Genomic DNA, 20,933 nt, shown 5'->3' on the forward strand with positions numbered 1-20,933 from the left:
GAACTGCCGAACTGCTGGTTAATTCTCTCCTTGATTAGCTTCCATCCTTGCTTCTTGTCCTGCCTTCAGATGCTTTGGAGAATAGCTTGACTCCCTCTTCTTTGTGTCATGAAGCTATTGGGTCTTTGATTGAGTTGCTCCTGAGGGTTGAGTGAAGATACTACAGGTTTGGAAGGGTATATCACAAGGGTTGAAGAAGACTTCCATAAGGCACCCACAATGTACAACGAACATACAAGTGAAATGATGTTGTAAACCAGATATGAATTTACCGCCAGCTCAGTGGAGAATCTGCAATGTTCTTCCTTTAGGGCGTTCTGCCACCTAGTGGCTGTCTAGGTAAACACAGCCCAAGGGAATTACAGATAACCCTTGACTTACAATTCATTTAGTGACTGTTCGAAGTTACAACGGCACTGAAAAATGTGATTCATTACCGTTTTTCATACTTACGACCGTTGCAGCATGGTCATGTGATCAAAATTCAGATGCTTGGCAAATGGTTCATGTTTATGATGGTTGCAGTGTCCTGGGGTCATGTGACCCCTTCTGAGCAGCGAAGTCAACGAGGAAGCCGGATTCACTTAGCAACCATGTTGTACTTAACAACTGCAGGAATTTACTTAAAAACTATAACAAGAATAGTTGTAAAATGGGGCAAAACTCACTCAACAAATGTCTCACTTAACAACATAAATTTTGGGCTCCGTTTTTGTTGTAAATTGAGGACTACCTACCTGTATATTAATCCCATCTGGGACCAGAGGTTTCTGTATTAACTCAGTTTCTCCTTAGATACTGCGAGAGAAGCTATCTGCCCTAACTTTAAACCACTGAAAACTTAGAGGGTGTCCTTTGGATGCCCTCTTTGGCTGCAGAGAACCATTTAGCAAATATACATATATATAAAGAAATAGCTTCATTCCACCAAAGTCCAACTGCACGGAAATAGGTCACGTGCAGAGTTCAAATTCCAGCTAGGTTGGCCAAATGCAGATTTGACAAGAAGGTGCTTCATTGCGGTGCCTTCACAGGGAACCAGCAATATTTGTGCCAAATACATCCATTACTATCTGCAAGACTGTATTTGTTGAGCCATTGTTGAATAATTCACGACGGGGTGGATTTGCGCAATGATATGAAGCCACAACCCAGGAACCCACTTATTTCGAGTGACAAATCACATCTCCACAGGTTGAACGAAAATCTTGTACATGGAAAATGTACAGTCACACACCTTATCTGGCTTAGAGAGCTGACAGGCTGCCAGGAGAGTCACGAACCAAGTAATCGAACTAATTGTCTCCTGCAAACGCCACTCCCCTTTCGCTCCTCTTTTATTTCCTCTGGGAGGGGCCATTCACCGCCCACCTGTGGCTTTACTCCCAAGTCGACCCTTGTTCTTTAGCTGTTCCCTTCGTCTGGCAACTCTGCGCATGCGCACACTGGGAACAGGCTCCAGCTGTTTGTCTGCCCCACTGATGTCTGACTCTGAAGGCAGCTGATAACTGGCATACAGTCCTGACCCCCTCTCTGCTTACAACACAGAGCCCTCACCAGACTCCAGGACTGACCCAGGTTCCTCCCCAACCTCCTCACTCTCCGAATCTGCTGCCAGCTCCGCTGGCTGCTGGTGGGCCATAACAATTGATCCATAGCCCCCTCTGGCTAAACTGAGGCTAGGACTTGGGCTTCCAACCTTATAATCCAGCATCTTCTGCCCCATTCCTGGTCCATAGTATCGTCAGTCCAGCTTCTCTAATCCACAGAACTGCTGCAGATCTTTGTGGCCCATTCTTTTCTGATTGCATCCGATCTTTTTCTCCATGGTTTTTAAAGCTCTTCAGCCCAGCCGTATAGGGCAAAACAAGTGGGGTGAAGAATGGGGAACGAGAACCTCGGCCTATCCAGTAAGAAAGATGAGTAAGAAAGATGATTAGAGGTCTGGAGGATAAACACATGACGAACGATGGCAGGAATGCTGTGGGTAGGTCTGTAGCGTAAGAAAAACTAGCGGTGACCCGATACCAGTGTTCCAATGTTTGTGGGGTTGCCTCAAAGAACAGGGGGCCCACCAACTCTCCAATGCATCTGAAGAAGCAACGGATGGAAACTAATCAAGGAGAGAAGCAACCTAGAACTAAGGAGAAGTTTCCTGGCAGAACAATTCGTGACCCGTCAAAACCGCGGTCCACAAAAGCACGATCGACGAAAGCGCGCATTTGACGTCATCACAGGGCGACGAAAAAAATTAAAAATTGAAATAAAAATTAAATTAAAGCAAGCCGATTCACATAAAGGTAAGGGTTAGGTTTAGGGTTAGGGTTAGGGTTAGGTTAAGGGTTAGGGTTAGGTTTAGAGCGTTAGGGTTACGTTTAGCGTTAGGTTAAGGGTTAGCGTTAGGTTTAGCGTTACGTTAACAGTTAGGTTTAGGGTTAGATTTAGGGTTAGGTTAAGGGTTAGGTTTAGGGTTAGGTTTAGGGTTAGGTTTGGGGGGGTTAGGGTAAGGTTTTCGCTTTATTTTTACATTTTTCGATCACAGCGCGATGTTTTCGTCGCGCTGTGATGACGTCAAATGCGCGCTTTCGTCAACCGCGATTTTGTCGTCCGCGGTTTTGTGGTGGAACCAAACAATTGACCAGTGGAACGACTTGCCTCCAGAAGTTGTGGGTGCTCCATCCCTGGAGGTTTTTTTTAAGAAGATCATTGGACAACCATTTGTCTGAAATGGGATTGGGTCTCCTGCTGGAGCAGGGGGTTGGACTAGAAGACCTCCAAGGTCCCTTCCAACTCTGTTATTTTGTTGTTCTGAAGCCATTATCAAGAGACTTGGGCCTTTGCACAGCCCCTGACCCGTGGCCTCCCCCTGCATTGCTGGGCAAATATTTGCTTTTGCCCAAACAAGGTTGGACTTGCTAAAGAGCCTGCAAAACACTACACAACCAAGAGGATTTGTGGTTTGCCTTTTTCCCACAAGAACATCCTCACAGTTCTTTGAACTTGGATCTATCACGGGGAAAAGCCCACCCTCGGCTCTGTATGTTGTTGGACTGGACGTATTAAATCTTCCCTGTTCTCTGGAAGGTGAAGGGGAAGAAAATGAAGCTTCTTGTGGCTTGTTTTGTGGTGCTGCAGCTGCTGATTGTGACGGAAATCCAGAGTTTTGAATTTGTTGTGGAAGAAGACCCAGAGGTAAGAGTTTTTAATCCTGGGGCAATCAACCTTGCGGGTCTACAGGGAGTTGAAGTTAATATAATTGTCTAATTGAAGACACGGTGGCGCAGTGGCTAAGATGCTGAGCTTATTGATCAAAAAGGTCAGCAGTTCGGTAGTTCGAATCCCTAGGGCCGCATAACGGAGTGAGCTCCTGTGACTTGTCCCAGCTTCTGCCAACCTAGCAGTTCGAAAGCACATAAAAATTCAAGTAGAAAAATAGGGACCACCTTTGGTGGGAAGGTAACAATGTTCCGTGCGCCTTTGGTGTTTAGTCATGGCGGCCACATGACCACGGAGACGTCTTCGGACAATTTCTGGCTCTTTGGCTTTGAAACGGAGATGAGCACCGCCCCTTAGAGTCAGGAACGACTAGCACATATGTACGAGGGGAACCTTTACCTGAAACGAAGATTGAACTGTCTTTATTATTCCTCGCCTTGCATGCTCTTGTAGAAATGATCTCCATATAACTTTCAATCCTATTATTGATTAATAGAAAGATTCAGGTGCGAGAAGAGATCCATGTCTTCTAAAAGGAGGCCCAACAATGTTGAAGGGGCTTGCACCAATGCAATACAGGTAGTGCTCAACTTACAAGCACAATCGAACCCAAAACGTCTGTTCCCACGTAGTTGTTAAGCGAGTTTTGCCCGATTTTGAGACCTTTCTTGCCACAGTTGTTAAGTGAATCTCTGCAGTTGTTAAGTTAGTCACCCGGTTGTTAAATGAATCTGACTTCTCTGTTGACTTGGCTTGCCAGAAGCCAGCTGGGCAGGTCACAAATGATGATTAGATGACAGCCGGACATTGCAACACTTGTAAAATGTGTGTTGGTTGCCAAGTGTCCAAATTTTGATCCCATGATAGTGGAGAATGCTGTGAATAGAATAGAATAGAATAGAACAGAACAGAACAGAACAGAATAGAATTCTTTATTGGCCAACACACAAGGAATTTGTCTTTGGTGCATATGCTCTCAGTGTGCATAGTTGTAAATGTGAGGACCAGTCATAAATCTCTCTCTTTTTCTGGTGTAATTGTAACTTCCAATGGCCATTAAGTGACCTGTTCTAAGTTGAGGATTGCATGTATTCTCTACAAGATTTTTAAATTTACCTAACAGGTGAATCAAGTCAATATCCCATTGGAAATATTTTGTGGAATACAATATAGTGTAGGCTTTTTCTAGATACGCCAGGCGCACAGTGATCAGCTGACTAAATAGGACAAATGTTGTAAGATGGGGATTGTTGCTGTGGATTTCTGCTATGGCAAATCTGTCGGACTAGATGATCTCCAAGCTCCCTTCCAGCTCTTACATTCTGTTATTCTGGAAACATGCTAAACCACGCACATACACACAAAACTCCATTCGAGTGAGGTTAACACTAAACCAAGTAAACCACATGGTTTACTATAGAGTTATAAAGAGGAATTCTTGAGTCCGTCCTTTGTACCTCCATAACTGTATAGTTTGACCCAGCAACCGAACACGACAGGCACAGACTTCAACGGATAGTTAGGACTGCAGAAAAACCTATTGCAAGCAACGTGCCATCCATTCAGGATCTGTATACTGCATAATCAGAAGGAGGGCTGAGAAAATATCTGCAGAACCCCCCACCCCCCCCCCACCCCCATATCCTGGATATAAAGTGTTTAAACTCCTCCCGTTAGGAAGCTGCTACAGAATATTGCACACCAAAACAACTAGACACAGGAACTTGTTTCCCCCATGCCATCACTCTGTTGAACACCTAATTTTCAAGTCACTTTCTTATGTCTAATGATATTTACTCGTATAGTAGTGCTATATTACTATTAGCCTTCTCACCTTTGCTGTTGCCTACTCCTATTGATAAATTGTTGTGATCATTATTACTCTGTTGTTTTGTACGTTCACCGAGAGCTTTTGCACCAGAGACAAATTCCTTGTGTGTCTAATCACACTTGCCAGATTATCCTATTCGATCCCTTCCCTTTTCTTTCCTTTCTATTCCTAGTCTATTCCTAGTTTTCTATTCTGTTCTGTTCTGTTCTGTTCTGTTCTGTTCTATTCTATTCTATTCTATTCTATTCTACTCTACTCTACTCCACTCCACTCTACTCCATTCCATTCTTACTGCATCTTTTAAGTTTTACCTTACCTGGTTAGTGTCTCCCTGAAAAATAATCTGTGAGTCCAGCCATTTGTCACTGCCAAGATCAGTGGATGCTTTCCCACCTACCGATGATGTGAGAAAGAAAGAGAGAGCTAAGTTGGAGAGCCTAATTAGTATCTTTGCTTAACACTACTTTGTGTACCCCAAAATCAGGACACCCTAATCTGGCCTCAAACCAGAACAGAGACCAGAGAGTCAAGACAGGGATCAGCCAGATCAAGAGCACAAAAAATGTTAGTGCCATTTTATAAGGCCCTTGGTGAGACCACATTTAGAATGTTGCATCCAGTTTTGGTTGTCATAATATGAAAAGATGTTGAGACTCTGGAAAGAGTGCAGAGAAGAGCAATGAAGATGATTAGGGGATTGGAAGTTAAAATGTACAATGAACAATTTCAGAAACTGGTTGTGTCTAATCTGCCAAAGAGAAAGATTATAACAGAGTTGGAAGGGACCATGGAGGTCTTCTAGTCCAACCCCCTGCTCAAGCAGAAGACCCTATATTATTCTGGACAAATGTCCAATCTCTTATAAACCTCCAGTAATAAAAGCAGCCAAAACTTCTGAAGGCAAGCCATCCAAAGGCAAAATAAATAAATATTGTATGTTGTGCTCTTAAGCTCACAGCCCTTAAGCATTCTGCATTGCTCCCAATAATGATGGGACATTTGTTTTCAATTTGATTTCATAATCCTGTTTGTGGTTCCCCTTTTTCTGATCTTCTCCGTGGTTTTCCTTCCAGAAACTGGCAGAGCTGTTTGACTGGGAGACGAGGGGCTTCATCTCAAGCCCCCAGCTGCGAAGGGGCAGATTTCAGGTACCGATGAATTTACTTTATAGTTTTGCAAACCGAACAGCCACATACCTTCTCACAAATGTCAGCTTCTTCCCACCCGGTCACATGAGTGTCAAGCCACTCCCATCCGGTCACATGGGTGGCAAGCCACTCCCACAAAGGAGGCCACACCCATCCAACAATTTTTGAAACCCACCCCTGATCTCTATATACAGCAAACAAGATAGTTAGGCACATCACTGCATCCTGAGGTAAATTCTCAGGTAAATCTCAGAGCAGACAGAAGAAAAAAGGCGGGGAAAAAGGGAAACTCCCTCTTCTCACCCGACAACCAATCACAATGTAGATTGCCTCATGCAGGAGCCCGCACTCTCCAATCAATCAACTACAGATAGTCCTTGACTCACGACCACAATTGAGCCCAAAATTTCTGTCACTAAGTGAGAAATGTATGAAATAAGGGAATTTTGCCCCATTTTATGACCTTTCTTGAGATCTTGGAGTCCTGCTGGACAATCACTTAAATATGAGCCAGCAGTGTGATGCAGCTGCCAAAAAAAACCCCAGGCTGCATCCTAGGCTGCATTAACGTAGAGATAGAATCAAGATCATGGGAAGCTTTAGTAGTAATACGATTATTATAATGCCTTGTTTATAAGGCCTTGTTTATAAGGCCTTGGTAAGGCCACACTTGGAATCCTGCATTCAGTTTTGGTCGCCACAATGTAGAAAAGATGTGGAGACTCTAGAAAGAGTGCAGAGAAGAGCAACAAAGAGGATTAGGGGACTGGAGGGTAAAACATATGAAGAACGGTTGCAGGAACTGGGTATGTCTAGTTTAATAGAAAGAAGGACTAGGGGAGACACGATAGCATCTTCTAATATCTCAGGGGTTGCCGCAAAGAAGAGGGAGTCAACCTATTCTCCAAGGCATTTGAGGGCAGAACAAGAAGCAATGGGTGGAAACTAATCAAGGAGAGAAGCAACTTAGAACTGAGGAGAAATTTCCTGGCAGTGAGAACAATTAATCCATGGAACAGAAGTTGCCTCCAGAAGTTGTGAATGCCCCAACACTGGAAGTCTTTCAGAAGATGTTGGATAGCCATTTGTCTGAAACGGCATAGGGTTTCCTGCCTAGGCAGGGGGTTGGACTAGAAGACCTCCAAGGTCCCTTCCAACTCTGCTCTGCTCTGCTCTGCTATTCTATTCTATTCTATTCATGATGTTAAATGAGAAATTTGTTAAATGAAATTTGCCCCATTTTACGACGTTGTTAAGAGGAATCACTGCAGTTCTTACGTTAGTAACATGGTTGTTAAGTGACTCCGGCTTCCCCATTGACTTTGCCTGTCTGAAGGTCGCAAAAGGGGATCACACATGATCCCCCCAGGACACAGCAACCGTCATAAATACGAACCAGCTGTCAGGCACCCAAATGTGAATCACGTGGCCACGGGGAGAGGCTGCCACAGTTATAAGTGTGAAAAATAGTCCTCAGTCACTTTTTTTCAGTGCCGTTGTAACTTTGAACGGTCCCTAAACGAACTGTGATAAGTCGAGGATTACCTGCACATATCCGAGAGAGAGAGAGAGAGAAATAGTTAACAGGGTCAACGCCAGCTAAGTTAAAGTTCAAAGCACTCTGCTGACAGGCGAGTTATTTTTGAAATATTTTGATAACCGTGTCTGAACGCCGTAGAATGGTTTCATCAGCGTTCAAAGCGGTCCAAATAACAAGGTTGTTCATCATGGTTTGTCTAAACCAGCTTATTTTCTTTCCAGAGAAGCACCTCCGACTCTGAAGAGGAGGAAGAACTGGTGAGTTTTCGTGTCGGTTTTTGTCCTCTTCTCCTTCTCACTTCCCAGTTAACCATTAGCAGGAGATCAATCCTACCGTTTGCTTAAGGCTTCTTGTTTTTGCTGTCCAAGAGGGAAATTGGAATATTATTAACCTGGTGCGTTTTTATGGTGCAATGTTGTCACGGGATGCCGAAATGACAATGGAGGAAAAGCTTTCCAAGCAAGTCAAGGCATTTATGTCATCGTGACTTGTTCTACAACCTCCCTCTGGTTGGATCTCATCTCAACTTTAATCATGTCAACAATAAAATAGCCAGGATAGGGATGTTCCTGGGACCATACATGGAATCCCTGCTCTTCCTTTGTTGATGCTCCATGCCTTGTTTTCATCATTTCAGCTTCTCGGTGATGACAAAATCATCCTCCACAGCTACAAGATCCAGTCCACCATCACGTCCCGCATGGCCAACACGATGGTCCAGACCATAGTGGAAAACAGAGCCAAGCGCCCGCAGAATCTGGCCTTTGATGTCCAGGTCCCCAAAGAGGCCTTTATCCACAATTTCACTATGTAAGTTGGAGGAAAACTAGTTCGCCCATTTAATTTTTTTTCGTAGGCTAAATGGGTTCATCCCAGGCTAAGCGGGTCGGAAATTGGTGCTTTCCAGCTTGCAAGATTGATCGGTTGACCATACAGGAAACATTACTAGATGATATGTTCTACTAGCTGAATACCCGTGCTCCGCTACGAAACTATGTGATTGGGCTTGATAAATCGACACTAACAGCTTGAAAATTAATAAGTAGTTACCAGCGGCTTCTCCTCTCCCCTTCTCTCCCTCAGGCTGGTCCCACAGAAATCTCTCCTCTCTCTTTCTCTCCTTCAGGCTGGCCCCAAAGAAGCCCCTCTCCTCTCCCCTTCTCTCCCTTAGGCTGGCCCCAAAGAAGCCCCTCTCCTCTCCTCTCCCCTTCTATCCCTCAGGCTGGCCCCAAAGAAGCCCCTCTCCTCTTCTCTCCCTCAGGCTGATAAATCGACACTAACAGCTTGAAAATTAATGAGTAGTTACCAGCGGCTTCTCCTCTCCACTTCTCTCCCTCAGGCTGGCCCCAAAGAAGCCCCTCTCCTCCCCTTCTCTCCCACAGGCTGGCCCCAAGGAAGCCCCTCTCCTCTCCTCTTCTCTCCCCTTCTCTCCCTCAGGCTGGCCCCAAGGAAGCCCCTCTCCTCTCCTCTTCTCTCCCCTTCTCTCCCTCAGGCTGGCCCCAAAGAAGCCCCTCTCCTCTCCTCTCCCCTTCTGTCCCTCAGGCTGGCCCCAAAAAAGCCCCTCTCCTCTCCCCTTTTCTCCCTCAGGCTGGCCCCCAAAAAGCCCCTCTCCTCTCCTCTTTTCTCCCTCAGGCTGGTCCCACAGAAACCTCTCCTCTCCCCTTCTCTCCCTCAGGCTGGCCCCAAAGAACCTCTCCTACCCTCTCCTCTCCCCTTCTCTCCTTCAGGCTGGCCCCAAAGAAGCCTCTCCTCTTCCCTTCTCTCCCCCAGGCTGGCCCCACAGAAACCTCTTCTATCTTATCCCCTTCTCTCCCCCAGGCTCCTCTCCAAACTCCCAGCCTGCAGGCCGGATGAATCATGCGCTGGCCTTGCCCACGTCCAAGTGGCAGTTGAAACAGAGTTATTTTCAGGTTGGGAGGGGGAGTAGAACATCTAACTCCTTAGCATCAGAGCGTGTTAGTAATACTATAGGAAATACTAAAGATCTGATGGTCATTTCGAAAAACCCTTTCTTACCAAGCACCTAGAGGCCAAGAGGAACATATGTGCCAAATTTCAAGTTTGTAGGCTTTACAGTTCTGGAGATTTCGTGATCACAGTGTAAGTGGTTTTCGCTTTTACATATACTGAAGATATATATAGACCTCCTATTGTATGGCATTGCATTGCATTGCGTTCTGTTCTATTCTGTTCCATATTGTTCTGTTCCATTCCCATTCTGCTCTCATTCCATTCCATTCCATTCTGTTCTATGTTGTTCTGTTCGTTTCGTTCCATTCCTGTTTCCTCCCCTCCCCTTCCATTCTATTCTGTTCTATATTGTTCTGTTCCATTCCCATTCCGTTCTCATTCCGTTCCATTCCATTCCGTTCTGTTCTGTTCTATCCTATATTGTTCTGTTCCCTTCCGTTCCTGTTCCCTTCCGTTCTGTTCCATTCTGTTCTGTTCTATTCTATATTCTGTTCTGTTCTGTTCTGTTCCCTTCCCTTCCTAATTCCATTCCTTGTTCTGTTCTGTTCTGTTTTGTTCTGTTCTGTTCTTATAGCTGCCCATCTCACAGGTGACTGATTGTGAGTGCTGCTTCTGCTTCTTTCCTGTTCTACAGGAACTTCAACGGTATCACATTTACGAGCTCAATCAAGGAGAAATCGGCTGCTCGATCGCAGTATGCCGAGGCGAGGGCCAAGGGCAAAGCTGCTGCCATCCTCAGGTAGGTAACCCTGGTTCCCTTTGTCCTGCCGTGGGGCTCTGGAAAGGGCAGGGTCAAGAAAGGATGGGCAGCACCTCTGGCTACTTTAAAGCCTGGACAATTGGATAATCCTCGACGTGTGATCCCGCCCCCCCAAATGATGTTCCTAAGTGAGACAGTTTGTTAAGTGAATTTTGCCCAGTTTACTACTTTTCTTGCTACCGTTGTTAAGTGAATCACTGCAGTTGCTAAATTAGGAACACGGTGGTTAAGTAAATCTGGCTTCCCCCTTGATTTTGCTGGATAGAAGGTCACAAAACAGGATCGCGTGACCCCAGGGGCACTGCCACCGTCATAAGTACAAACCAATTGCCAAGTGTCTGAATTTTGATCCCGTGACCAACGGTCGTTAAGTGTGAAGAATGGTCATAAGTCCCTTTTTTCAGTGGCGTCATAACTTCGAGTGATCACTAACGAAATGGTTGTAAGTCGAGGGTTATATGTATTCAGAATATTCCCCTTTACTTTCGTTACTCAATTGCAACTGGGGGGGGGGGCAATTTGTTGTTTTCATTTCAATAAGGAGGATCCTTTGTGTAATTAACCCAGGAGCAACGCCTTTGACATGGAGAACTTCAAAGCGGAACTCAACGTCCCAAGTGGAACCAAAGTCCAGTTTGAAATTCACTATCAAGAATCCATCCGGAGGAAACTGTCAACTTATGAACATATCATCCCTCTGCATCCAGGGAGGCTGGCCAAAAATTTGGAGGTTAAAAAAAGAAGAAATTTGTGGAATAATTGAAGTTGGAATGTGACTTTTTCCTTGTTTCATCCCTCCTTCCCTCCTTCTCCGCCCTTCCCTCTCCATCCTCCCTCCCTCCCTTTCCTCTCCTCCCTCCCTTTCCTCTCCTCCCTCCCTCCCTTTCTCTCCTTCCTTCCTCCCTTTCTTTCCTCTCCTTCCTTCCTCCCTCTCTCCCTTTCCTCTCCTTCCTTCCTTCCTCTCCTCCCTCCCTCCCTTTCTTTCCTCTCCTTCCTTCCTCTCCTCCCACTCCTCCCTTCCTCTCTCCCTTTCCTCTCTTCCCTCCCTCCTTCCTCCCTTTCTTTCCTCTCCTTCCTTCCTCTCCTCCCTCCTCCCTCCCTTTCCTCTTCTGCCTTCCTCCCTCCCCCCCTTTCCTCCCTCCCTCCCCCCCTTTCCTCCCTCCCTCCTCCCTTTCTTTCCTATCATTTTCCATTTCCTCTCCTCCCTCCCTTTCCTCTCCTTCCTTCCTCTCCTCCCTCCCTCCCTTTCCTCTCCTCCCTCCCTCCTCCCTTTCTTTCAGTTCCTTCCTCTCCTCCCTCCCTTTCCTCTCCTTCCTCCCTCCTTCCTCCCTTTCTTTCCTCTCCTTCCTTCCTCTCCTCCCTCCCTTTCCTCTCCTCCCTCCTCCTCCCTTTCTTTCCTATCCTTTTCCTCTCAATTTCCTCTCCTCCCTCCCTTTCCTCTCCTCCCTTCCTCTCCTCCCTCCCTCCCTTTCCTCTCCTCCCTCCCTCCCTCCATCTCCTCCCTCCCTTCTTTCCTTCCATTGTAAAGTCAGTTTGGCCACATGGGTTCCTTGGCTTACACCATGATGACTTACAATGAAAATTACAACTTACAACGACTTCTAGGCCGAAATTTACCTTCAGACCTGTTTTTAGAAAAAATCAGAGATGTTGTCATTTTTTTGTTCTTCTGACGTTTTATTCTCATCTCTCTCCTATCCCACGGCCATAGGTGAATGTCCACATCGTCGAACCACAGGGGATCAGTTTTGTCCACGTTCCTAACACCCTTAGTGAGCAGTTTAACGATGCAGCTACAGTCAACAAAGAAAAGAAAAAGGTAAAAAATTAATAATTCTTGAAGGGGGGGGTGGAAAGGATGTTCAGCAATCCCTACTTATGAATCCAAGCTGGTTTGACATCCTGCGAGGGGTCGAAAATATTGCGATTGTGTTTGCAAGCAATCTTGATTTTCTTTCTCCTTCCCCTTTACTCCGAAGATGCTCCTGGTTGAATTGGAGCAGAAAGACTTCATGTTAGCTTTGATTTTTAAGACTGAGTTTGGGGATTCTCAGATCATCCAGGTCACGGTTGTCCCAAAGGTGTTTCTTTTTTCAAGAGGCAACTGGGGTTTCTTTTTTCTTGAAGACGTTTGGCTTCTCATATAAGAAGCTTCCTTGGTTCTAACCGAAGGGTGGAAGATGGATGTATATACCTTTGTGGCATCAATAAGACTCAGGAAGAGAGTGCTAACGACCACGTGACTGCAAGGAATATAAGTCCTTCCGTTGTCCACTATTCAGTCAGGACGGAAGAAGCTTCTTGGATGAGAAGTGAAAGATTTTCAAGGAAAAACCAAGTCCAGTTGCCCTTTGAAAAATACTCCTTTTGAACCACTGTGCCACCAGGGCTCTTCCTTCCTTCCTTCCTTCCTTCCTTCCTTCCTTCCTTCCTTCCTTCCTTCCTTCCTTCCTTCCTCCTTCCCTCCCTCCCTCCCTCCCTCTCTTCTTCCCTCCCTTTTCTCTCCTTCTACCCTCCCTCCCTTTTCCTTTCCTTTCCCTTCCTCTCCTCTCCCCTTTCCTTCTCCCTTCCTTTCTTCTTTCCCCCTTTCCTTTTTCCTCCCCCTTTCCTTTCCTTTCCTCCCTCCCTTTTCTCTCCTTCCCCCTTCCCTCCCTTTTCCTCTCCTCTCCCCTTTCCTTTCCTTCTCCCTTCCTTTCTTCTTTCCCCCTTTCCTTTTTTCCTCTTTCCTCCCCTTTCCTTTCCTTCCATCCTCCCCTCCCCTTTCCTTTCCTGTCTTCCCTCCATCATTCCCTTTCCTCTCCTTCCACCCTCCATCCTCCCTTCCTTCCCCTTCCTTTCCTTTCCTTTGTCCTCCCTCCCTCTCTTTTCCTTTCCTTTCCTCTCCTCTCCCCTTTCCTTCTCCCTTCCTTTATTCTTTCCCCCTTTCCTTTTTCCTCCCTCCTTTCCTTTCCTTTCCTTCCTCCCTCCCTCCTTCCCTCTCTTTTCCTTTCCTTTCCTCTCCTCTCCCCTTTCCTTCCCATTCCTTTCTTCTTTCCCCCTGTCCTTTCCTTTTTCCTCCCTCCCTTTCCTTTCCTTTCCTTTCCTCTCCTCTCCCCTTTCCTTCTCCCTTCCTTTCTTCTTTCCCACTTTCCTTTTTCCTCCCCCCTTTCCTTTCCTTCCTCCCTCCCTCCCTCCCTTTTCCTTTCCTTTCCTCTCCTCTCCCTTTCCTTCTCCCTTCCTTTCTTCTTTCCCCCTTTCCTTTCCTTTTTCCCTTTTTCCTCCCCCCTTTCCTTTCCTGCACTCTCCCTCCCCTCCCCTTTCCTTTCCTTTCCTTTCTTCCCACCCTCCCTTTCCTCTCCAGCCTCCACCTCCCTTTCCTCTCTTGCACCCTCAATCCCCTCTCCTTCCTTCCCCTTCCTTTCCTTTCCTTTTCCCTCCCTCCCTCCCTTCCTTAACACTTAGCAATAGCACTTAGACTTATATACCACTTCACAGTGCTTTTACAGCCCTCTCTAGCCAGTTTACAGCCCATTTGCCCCCAACAATCTGGCTCCTCATTTTACCGACCTCGGAAAGATGGAAAATTGAGTCAACCTTGAGCCAGTGAGAATCAAACTGCGGGCAGTGGGTAGAGTTTGCCTGCAATCCTGCAGTCTAACCTCTGGGCCACCAGGGCTCAATGGGGAAAGCTGGATTTGCTTAATAGCCACACAATTCGCTTAAGAATGGCACAGATTTGCTTAGCAACATGGCAAAAAGAGTCATAAAACCAGGTGCAACTCCTTTATCCCTTTCTTAGCATTAATTCTGCTCTGGTCTCAGTTGTGTTTGTAAGTTGAGGACTATCCGTATACGTGAGGACTTTCAATTGCACTGAGCTGGAAGTACAATCGAAAGGCGCAACAGATGCCTGTTGCGTAAATCAATAATGTTGGTTTCATAAATCTTATAGGTGGGGCTTCTGGAGGAGGAAGGACGAGATCATTGAAAAGGATACCTGCTGAATGTAGATTTCACACTCAAATGTTGCTTGAAACCCATACAGAACAGTCCCCAAACTTAGTGGCTAAGACGCTGAGCTTGTTAATCAGAAAGGTCGGCAATTCGGCAGTTCAAATCCCTAGCGTCGTGAAACGGAGTGAGCTCCCATGACTTGTCCCACCTTCTGCCAACCTAGCAGTTCGAAAGCATGTAAAAAATGCAAGTAGAAAAATAGGAACCACCTTTGGTGGGAAGGGAACAGCGTTCCGTGCGCCTTTGGTGTTGAGTCATGCCAGCCACATGACCACGGAGACGTCTTCGGACAGCGCTGGCTCTTCGGCTTTGAAATGGAGATGAGCACCGCCCCCTAGAGTCAGGAACGACTACCACGTATGTGCGAGGGGAACCTTTACTTTTACTTTAAATCTAGTTCTCACTTTATCTGTTCTCTTTGCCCTTTAAGGCACACGTGTCCTTCAAACCGAGCCTGGCCCAGCAGCGGGAGTGCTCCAATTGTACCACCACAGCTGTGGAGGGCAATCTTGTGGTGACCTACGATGTCAACAGAGAGACGAAAGCTGGAGAGCTGGAGGTACTTTGCTGACGGTCTTGAGGGCTGGGATTGGGAGAAGGAGGAAAGGAAGGAAGGGGGGGAGGAGGGAACCAAGGAAGGAAGGAGGAAGGAAAGGAAGGAAGGAGAGTGGGAGGAGGGAAGGAAGGAGGGAGGACAGGAAGGAAGGAGAGTGGGAGGAGGAAAGGAAGGAAGAGAAGAAAGGAAGGAGGGAGGGAAGGAAGGGGATGGGAGGAAGAAAGGGGGAAAGGAAGGAAGAAGGGAGGGAAGGAAGGAAGGAGGAAAGAAGGAAGGAAGGGGAGAGGAGGGAAGGAAGAAATGAGGGAGGGAAGGAAGGAAGGAAGGAAGGAAGGAAGGAAGGAAGGAAGGAAGGAAGGAAGGAAGGAAGGAAGGAAGGAAACTTACATACAGACATATGCGAAAGATTCTTCTCCGCAGGAAACTCCAGCTTTTAGGGTTCTTTGAGAAATTCATTGGTAAGGAACTTTCTTTTCCAGATCTTCAATGGGTATTTTGTCCACTACTTTGCTCCGGATGATTTGGACCCTTTGCCGAAAAACATCCTGTTTGTCATCGATGTCAGCGGCTCCATGTGGGGAATAAAAATGAAACAGGTGACGGCAACGTCCCCGGAAGAGTTGAAATTCCTGCACGGAAAAAGTCTAGAAGATCCTAAAACATCAGTGCTATTCTCCAATTCTCTCTCTCTCTCCCCTCCCCCACTCCTTCACTTCCTTTCCTTCTCTCCCACTCTCTCTCCCACTCCCTTCCTCTTCCTCCCTCTCCCACTCCCTCATTTCCTCTCTCCCTCCATGTCCCTCTCTCTCTCCCCCCTCCCTCTCTCTCCCCCTCCCTCCCTCCCTCTCCCCCTCCCTCCCCCTCCCCCTTCCCCTCCCTGTTTGTGAAGCCTTGCAGGCTCTGAATGACCCTGATTCACAGCCGTATAAATAAAAGAGGGTTTTGGGGACTAAGATTGTGGTTTATGCTTTTTTGGGAAGCCTGGGTCACAACAGGTTATAATTCTGAGGTCACCTTCACCAACCTTTCCTCCCTTGTGGCGATTTCAGACTCTGCATTTCTGCACATGCCCTTCAGCAGGGATGCTAAAAGCAGCCGTATTTCCAAGGGAGGAGACTGTGGGGCGCAAAACCTTACGGACTTTTATATCCGATTCTATTTGACGTTTCAGACCGTTGAAGCTATGAAGACCATCCTGGGTGATCTCCGATCCGATGACCAGTTTTCTATCCTGGATTTCAACCACAACGTCCGGTGCTGGAGGGACAGTTTGGTGCAAGCCTCCAAAATCCAGACCGAAGCAGCCAAGAAGTACGTTGAAGGAATCCACCCCAATGGAGGTGAGGAACCTCAAGGAATCGAAAGGATTTGTAAAAAAAATAATAAAAGGCCCCTCTGTTTGGAACGTTTACTTAACTTGGTGCGAGGCTTCCCTGCACTAAAAAGACTTTGCTCGCTCTTGTATTAAGCCCCCTGGCTTTCCTCAACGCATCCTGGAGAGGAGATTTAAACTCTGGAGATAAATTATTGACCCCCAATTAAACCATTCCTCTTATTTGCTCAGTTTGTATAACGAGGATCATCTATCTTACTAAGCTATACTATCTCTTCCTCCTGTTGTTGTCTCTTCCTCCTCCTCCTCTTCTTCGCCTCCTCCTCGTCTCCTCCTCCTTCTCCTTTTTCTCCCCTCCTCCTTTTCCTCCTTCTTGTCCTTCTCCTCCTCTTCCTCTCCTCCTCCTTCTCCTTTTTCTCCTCCTCCTCCTCCTCCTCCTCCTCCTCCTCTCCTCCTCCTCCTCTTCCCCCACCTCCTTCTCCTCTTTTTCTCCTCTTCTCCTCCTCCTCTCCTCCTCCTTCTCCTTTTTCTCTCCCCCTCCTCCTCCCTTTTCTCCTCCTTGTCTTTGTCCTCCTCCTCCTCTTCCTCTCCTCCTTTTTCTCCTCCCACTCCTCCCCCCTCCTCCTCCACTACTATTACTACTACTACTACTACTTCTACTACTACTACTACTACTACTACTACTTATTCTCTTCCTCCTCCTCCTCTTCCTCCTCCTCCTCTTCCTCCTCCTCCTCTTCCTCCTCCTCCTCTTCCTCCTCCTCCTCTTCCTCCTCCTTTTTCTCCTCCTCCTCCTCTTTTTCTCCTCCTCCTCCTCTCCTCCTCCTTTTTCTCTTCCTCCTCTTTCTCTCATCCTCTCCTCCTTCCTCTGCCTTCATTCATCAAAAATAAATAATGGAAATACAATAATATAACATTTTAAAAAAACTTTCTTGTCCCCTTTTTAATTTTTAACAGGGACCAACATCAATGATGCCCTTCTCCGGGCCATGTTTATTTTAAACGAAGCCAACTCTTTGGGGATGCTGGATCCAAGTTCTGTCTCCATGATAATATTGGTTTCGGATGGAGACCCAACTGTTGGTAAGACCTGGAAGTTCAGGCTTTCATTTCCCATCCTACAAGCCAGGAAAAGCCCCTAGGTTTTCAAGGTTTTCACTCATCCAGTTCCGGTCAGGCGCAGAGATGCAGAGACTAAGGATGACCTTGGCTTTCTAGAAAGAATGTTGTTATGGCTACATAGCATCTAACTCCTTACAATCCCCCCTCCCATTTCCCCACAATAGAAAATAGAACAACAGATGACCTTGGCTTTCTAGAAAGAATGTTGTTATGGCTACATAGCATCTAACTCCTTACAATCCCCCCTCCCATTTCCTCACAGTAGAAAATACGTAGTAGAATAATAGAAAGTGCGGCAGGCCAAAGACCCAAAAGAAAAGACAGCCACAGGCCTGACACATTGACCATTCACAATAAAAATAAGAGGTTAAAAAAGGAGAGCAAGATTCCAGTAGTGGTTAAGTTACTGCCTAGAAACCAGAGGCGACAGGGAATTCTAGTCCTTAGGCATGAAAGCATTGCGGGCTGGGGAATTCTGGGAGTTGAAGTCCACAAGCCTTAACATAGCCAAGATTGGACACCCCTGCGTTAAGAGGCCAATCCTTGAAGGAGGTCCTCATTTTGGTCTTTCCTCTTCCTATCAGGAGAACTAAAACTGCCAACGATTCAGAAAAACGTGAAGAAGCATAACCGGGATGCCATCTCTTTGTTCTGCCTCGGAATCGGCTTTGATGTGGACTATGACTTTCTGAAGAGGCTGGCGACAGAAAACAACGGAGCCGCACAACGGATCTTTGGGAATCAGGAGACTTCTTCCCAAATGAAGGTGACTTTTCCACCTGCAGAGTTTAGATTTAGATTTTAACTTTATTTGTATGCCGCCCTTTTCCCTGAGGGGACTCAGGGCGGCTCACAATTCAGGGGGAGGGAAGGACAAAAACAAATTATACACATAAAGACAATACATCGTTAAAAAGCACAACAGTCATACTATTCGGTTGGGGTTGAAGTCTTTAGCCCCAGGCCTGTCGGGACAGCCAGGTTTTGAGGGCTACGCGAAAGGTCTGAAGGGTGGTGAGGGTACGAATCTCCACGGGGAGTTCGTTCCATAGGGTCGGAGCAGCCACAGAGAAGGCTCTCCTCCGGGTAGTCGCCAGTCGACATTGACCGGCTGATAGAATTCGGAGGAGGCCTAGTCTATGGGATCGTATTGGTCTGGTGGAGGTAATTGGCAGTAGGCGGTCTCTCAAGTACCCAGATCCAATACCATGAAGGGCTTTGTAGGTGACAACTAGCACCTTGAAGCGCACCCGGAGATCTACAGGCAGCCAGTGCAGCTCGCGGAGGATAGGTATTACGTGGGTGAAACGAGGTGCACCCACGATCGCTCGCGCAGCTGCATTCTGGACCAGCTGAAGTCGCCGAATACTCTTCAAGGGCAGCCTCATGTAGAGCACATTGCAGTACTCCAGCCTAGAGGTCACAAGCACATTGCAGTACTCCAGCCTAGAGGTCACAAGAGTAAAGGAAGGGAGAAGGGAAGGAGAAATCCTAACCCAATGTGTTCTTCTGACTTTTCCCAACCACAAACACTTGGTTGAGTGGTAGAGCTCTCACCTTACAATCAGGAGTCCAATCCTAGGTAGAGGCAGATCAGTGGTGGGTTGGAGGCGGTACGCCCCGGTACAGGTGTACCGGAGCCTGCCCGGAGGACCGGATACCGGTCCGGTTGGATGCTCCAGAGGGAGCTCCTTACTGGTCTTTTAAGTCTTTGGCGCTTCCGCACACATGCACAGCGCGTACAGCGCCTGCGCAATGCTCTGCTGAGCAGCTGTAGCATTGCGGAGGCTCGGGGAAGCAGTGAGATGCATGCGCATGCTGTGCACATCCATTTTTTTACTATCGGTTTGCTCATGCGTGCGTGCATGCGCAGAGGCGTATGGGTGGGTGGAGCCTCCCGCCACTGCCACTACCGGTTCACCCGATTCGGGCCGAACCGGGAGCAACCTCTGAAAGTCACCCACTCTGCTTTCACGCCTAAGATGGGACTAAAACTGATTATATCCTGGTGATTGACCCAGCATGATCCAGAGTGATCCGAACCAAAGCTGGGACTAGAACTCACAGTCTCCTGGTGACTGGCTAAGCGTCACCCAGCTGGCTTTTGTGCTTAAGGTTGGACTAGAACTCATTGCCTCCTGATGATTGGCCCAAAGTCACCCAGCTGGCTTTCATGCCTAAGATGGGACTAGAACTCACCGTCTCCTGGTTTCTAGATTGTACTTTAGCCACTACTCCAAACTTGTTCTACTTTTTTTCACTCTCTTTTTATTGCGAATGAATTATGATCCTTAGGAAATGGGATATACCTGTGCTCTTTATACCTGTGTGCTCAACAGGGGATGTGTTAGGCAAGCTCCCCGTTGGGAGAGCGAGTACGTTCAGAGAAGCGTTGTGAGAGTTGTGTTGGAGAACACACAAACCAGCATACAGAGACACCGCAGATTAAATAGTTTTTTACTTTCGTGGAAATAGAGGTCTCAGAGTCCATCAAACAGTCCAAGTCATACACGGATAAGACAGTCAGTTATCAACATCTTTCAGTTAAGGGATAATCCAAATAACATAGTCCAGTATCATATAATCAGTTCATACTCAAAGTTTGCTAGCAGTTGCAAAACTTACAATAGCTCACGGCACTTTCTAACAGCCAGATTCCAAAAACACTCAGATCAGATCAGCCCAGCATCTAACATAACAGAGAGCTAACAGTCATTCTGGCTCCCTCTTGTGGCCGATTGAGGAAAACAGCAACCAATCACATTTTACAGTATGATTTAAAGAAACAGGCACAACATTGCTACATGCTTTATATATTGCCAACCCAACTGTTAGAACTATATTCCTAACAGGATGTATGTCACACATCAGGCACAAAAGTCTTTCAAAAGTAAACATTTAACACCTTTATTTTCCTGAATTTGCAGAAATTCTACAACCAGGTTTCTACCCCGCTTCTCAAAAAACTAGACTTCAACTATCCGGAAGGCTTGGTGTCTGACGTCACCCAGAGCACTTTCCAACATTATTTTGGAGGCTCGGAGATTGTGGTGTCGGGAAAAGTCGACACTGAAAATGTGCAGCATTTGCAGAGTGTGGTAACAGCCACAGCGGTAAGTCCACCCTGAGGGTAACCAAAAATGATGAGCTTGTGAAAGGGTGGGAGTTTTCTCAAGCTTTTAGGAAGGAATTGTGAGTCTTCCGGACTGAGGGAGATTGTATGTAATATGAAGAATGGTCGCAGGGTTTGGGTTTGGCTGGTCTAGAGAAAAGAAGGACCAGGGGTGGCACGATAGCAGTCTTCCAATATCTCAGGGGTTGCCCCAAAGAAGAGGGAGTCAAGCTATTCTCCAAAGCACCTGATGGCAGGACAAGAAGCAATGGAGGGAAACTAATCAAGGAGAGAAGCAATCTAGAAATAAGAAGGAAATTTCCTGACAGTTAGAACAATTAACCAGTGGAA

The 20,933-nt window shown here is 46.7% G+C and overlaps 1 protein-coding gene and 1 long non-coding RNA gene across 4 annotated transcripts in view; one reads left to right on the plus strand and one right to left on the minus strand.

Moving 5' to 3' along the window:
* Positions 1–34: 34 nt before the first annotated feature.
* Positions 35–6,624, minus strand: LOC116510935. 3 transcript variants are annotated; one of them, XR_004255701.1, is made up of 3 exons: positions 6,244–6,624; positions 5,364–5,440; positions 35–140 (listed from the first exon to the last, which is right to left on the minus strand). It is a non-coding gene; the product is annotated as an uncharacterized LOC116510935 (long non-coding RNA). The 3 variants fall into 3 exon arrangements; XR_004255700.1 differs by lacking the exon at positions 35–140 and adding an exon at positions 3,548–4,092; XR_004255702.1 differs by lacking the exon at positions 35–140 and adding an exon at positions 3,573–3,615.
* ITIH2 (inter-alpha-trypsin inhibitor heavy chain 2) overlaps positions 2,912–20,933 on the plus strand; it is a 34,453-nt gene continuing 16,431 nt past the window's right edge. The window contains exons 1-13 of the mRNA XM_032220601.1: positions 2,912–3,192; positions 6,121–6,195; positions 7,957–7,992; positions 8,373–8,545; positions 10,341–10,445; positions 11,034–11,196; positions 12,178–12,285; positions 14,890–15,018; positions 15,495–15,611; positions 16,187–16,355; positions 17,306–17,431; positions 18,055–18,236; positions 20,398–20,583. Coding sequence (XP_032076492.1) covers positions 3,100–3,192; positions 6,121–6,195; positions 7,957–7,992; positions 8,373–8,545; positions 10,341–10,445; positions 11,034–11,196; positions 12,178–12,285; positions 14,890–15,018; positions 15,495–15,611; positions 16,187–16,355; positions 17,306–17,431; positions 18,055–18,236; positions 20,398–20,583 — 1,662 coding nt within the window. The 5' untranslated portion in view covers positions 2,912–3,099. The remainder of the gene's footprint in view (positions 3,193–6,120; positions 6,196–7,956; positions 7,993–8,372; positions 8,546–10,340; positions 10,446–11,033; positions 11,197–12,177; positions 12,286–14,889; positions 15,019–15,494; positions 15,612–16,186; positions 16,356–17,305; positions 17,432–18,054; positions 18,237–20,397; positions 20,584–20,933) is intronic.

This window comes from Thamnophis elegans, chromosome 7 (genome assembly GCF_009769535.1).
Source record: "Thamnophis elegans isolate rThaEle1 chromosome 7, rThaEle1.pri, whole genome shotgun sequence".
NCBI lineage: Eukaryota > Metazoa > Chordata > Lepidosauria > Squamata > Colubridae > Thamnophis > Thamnophis elegans.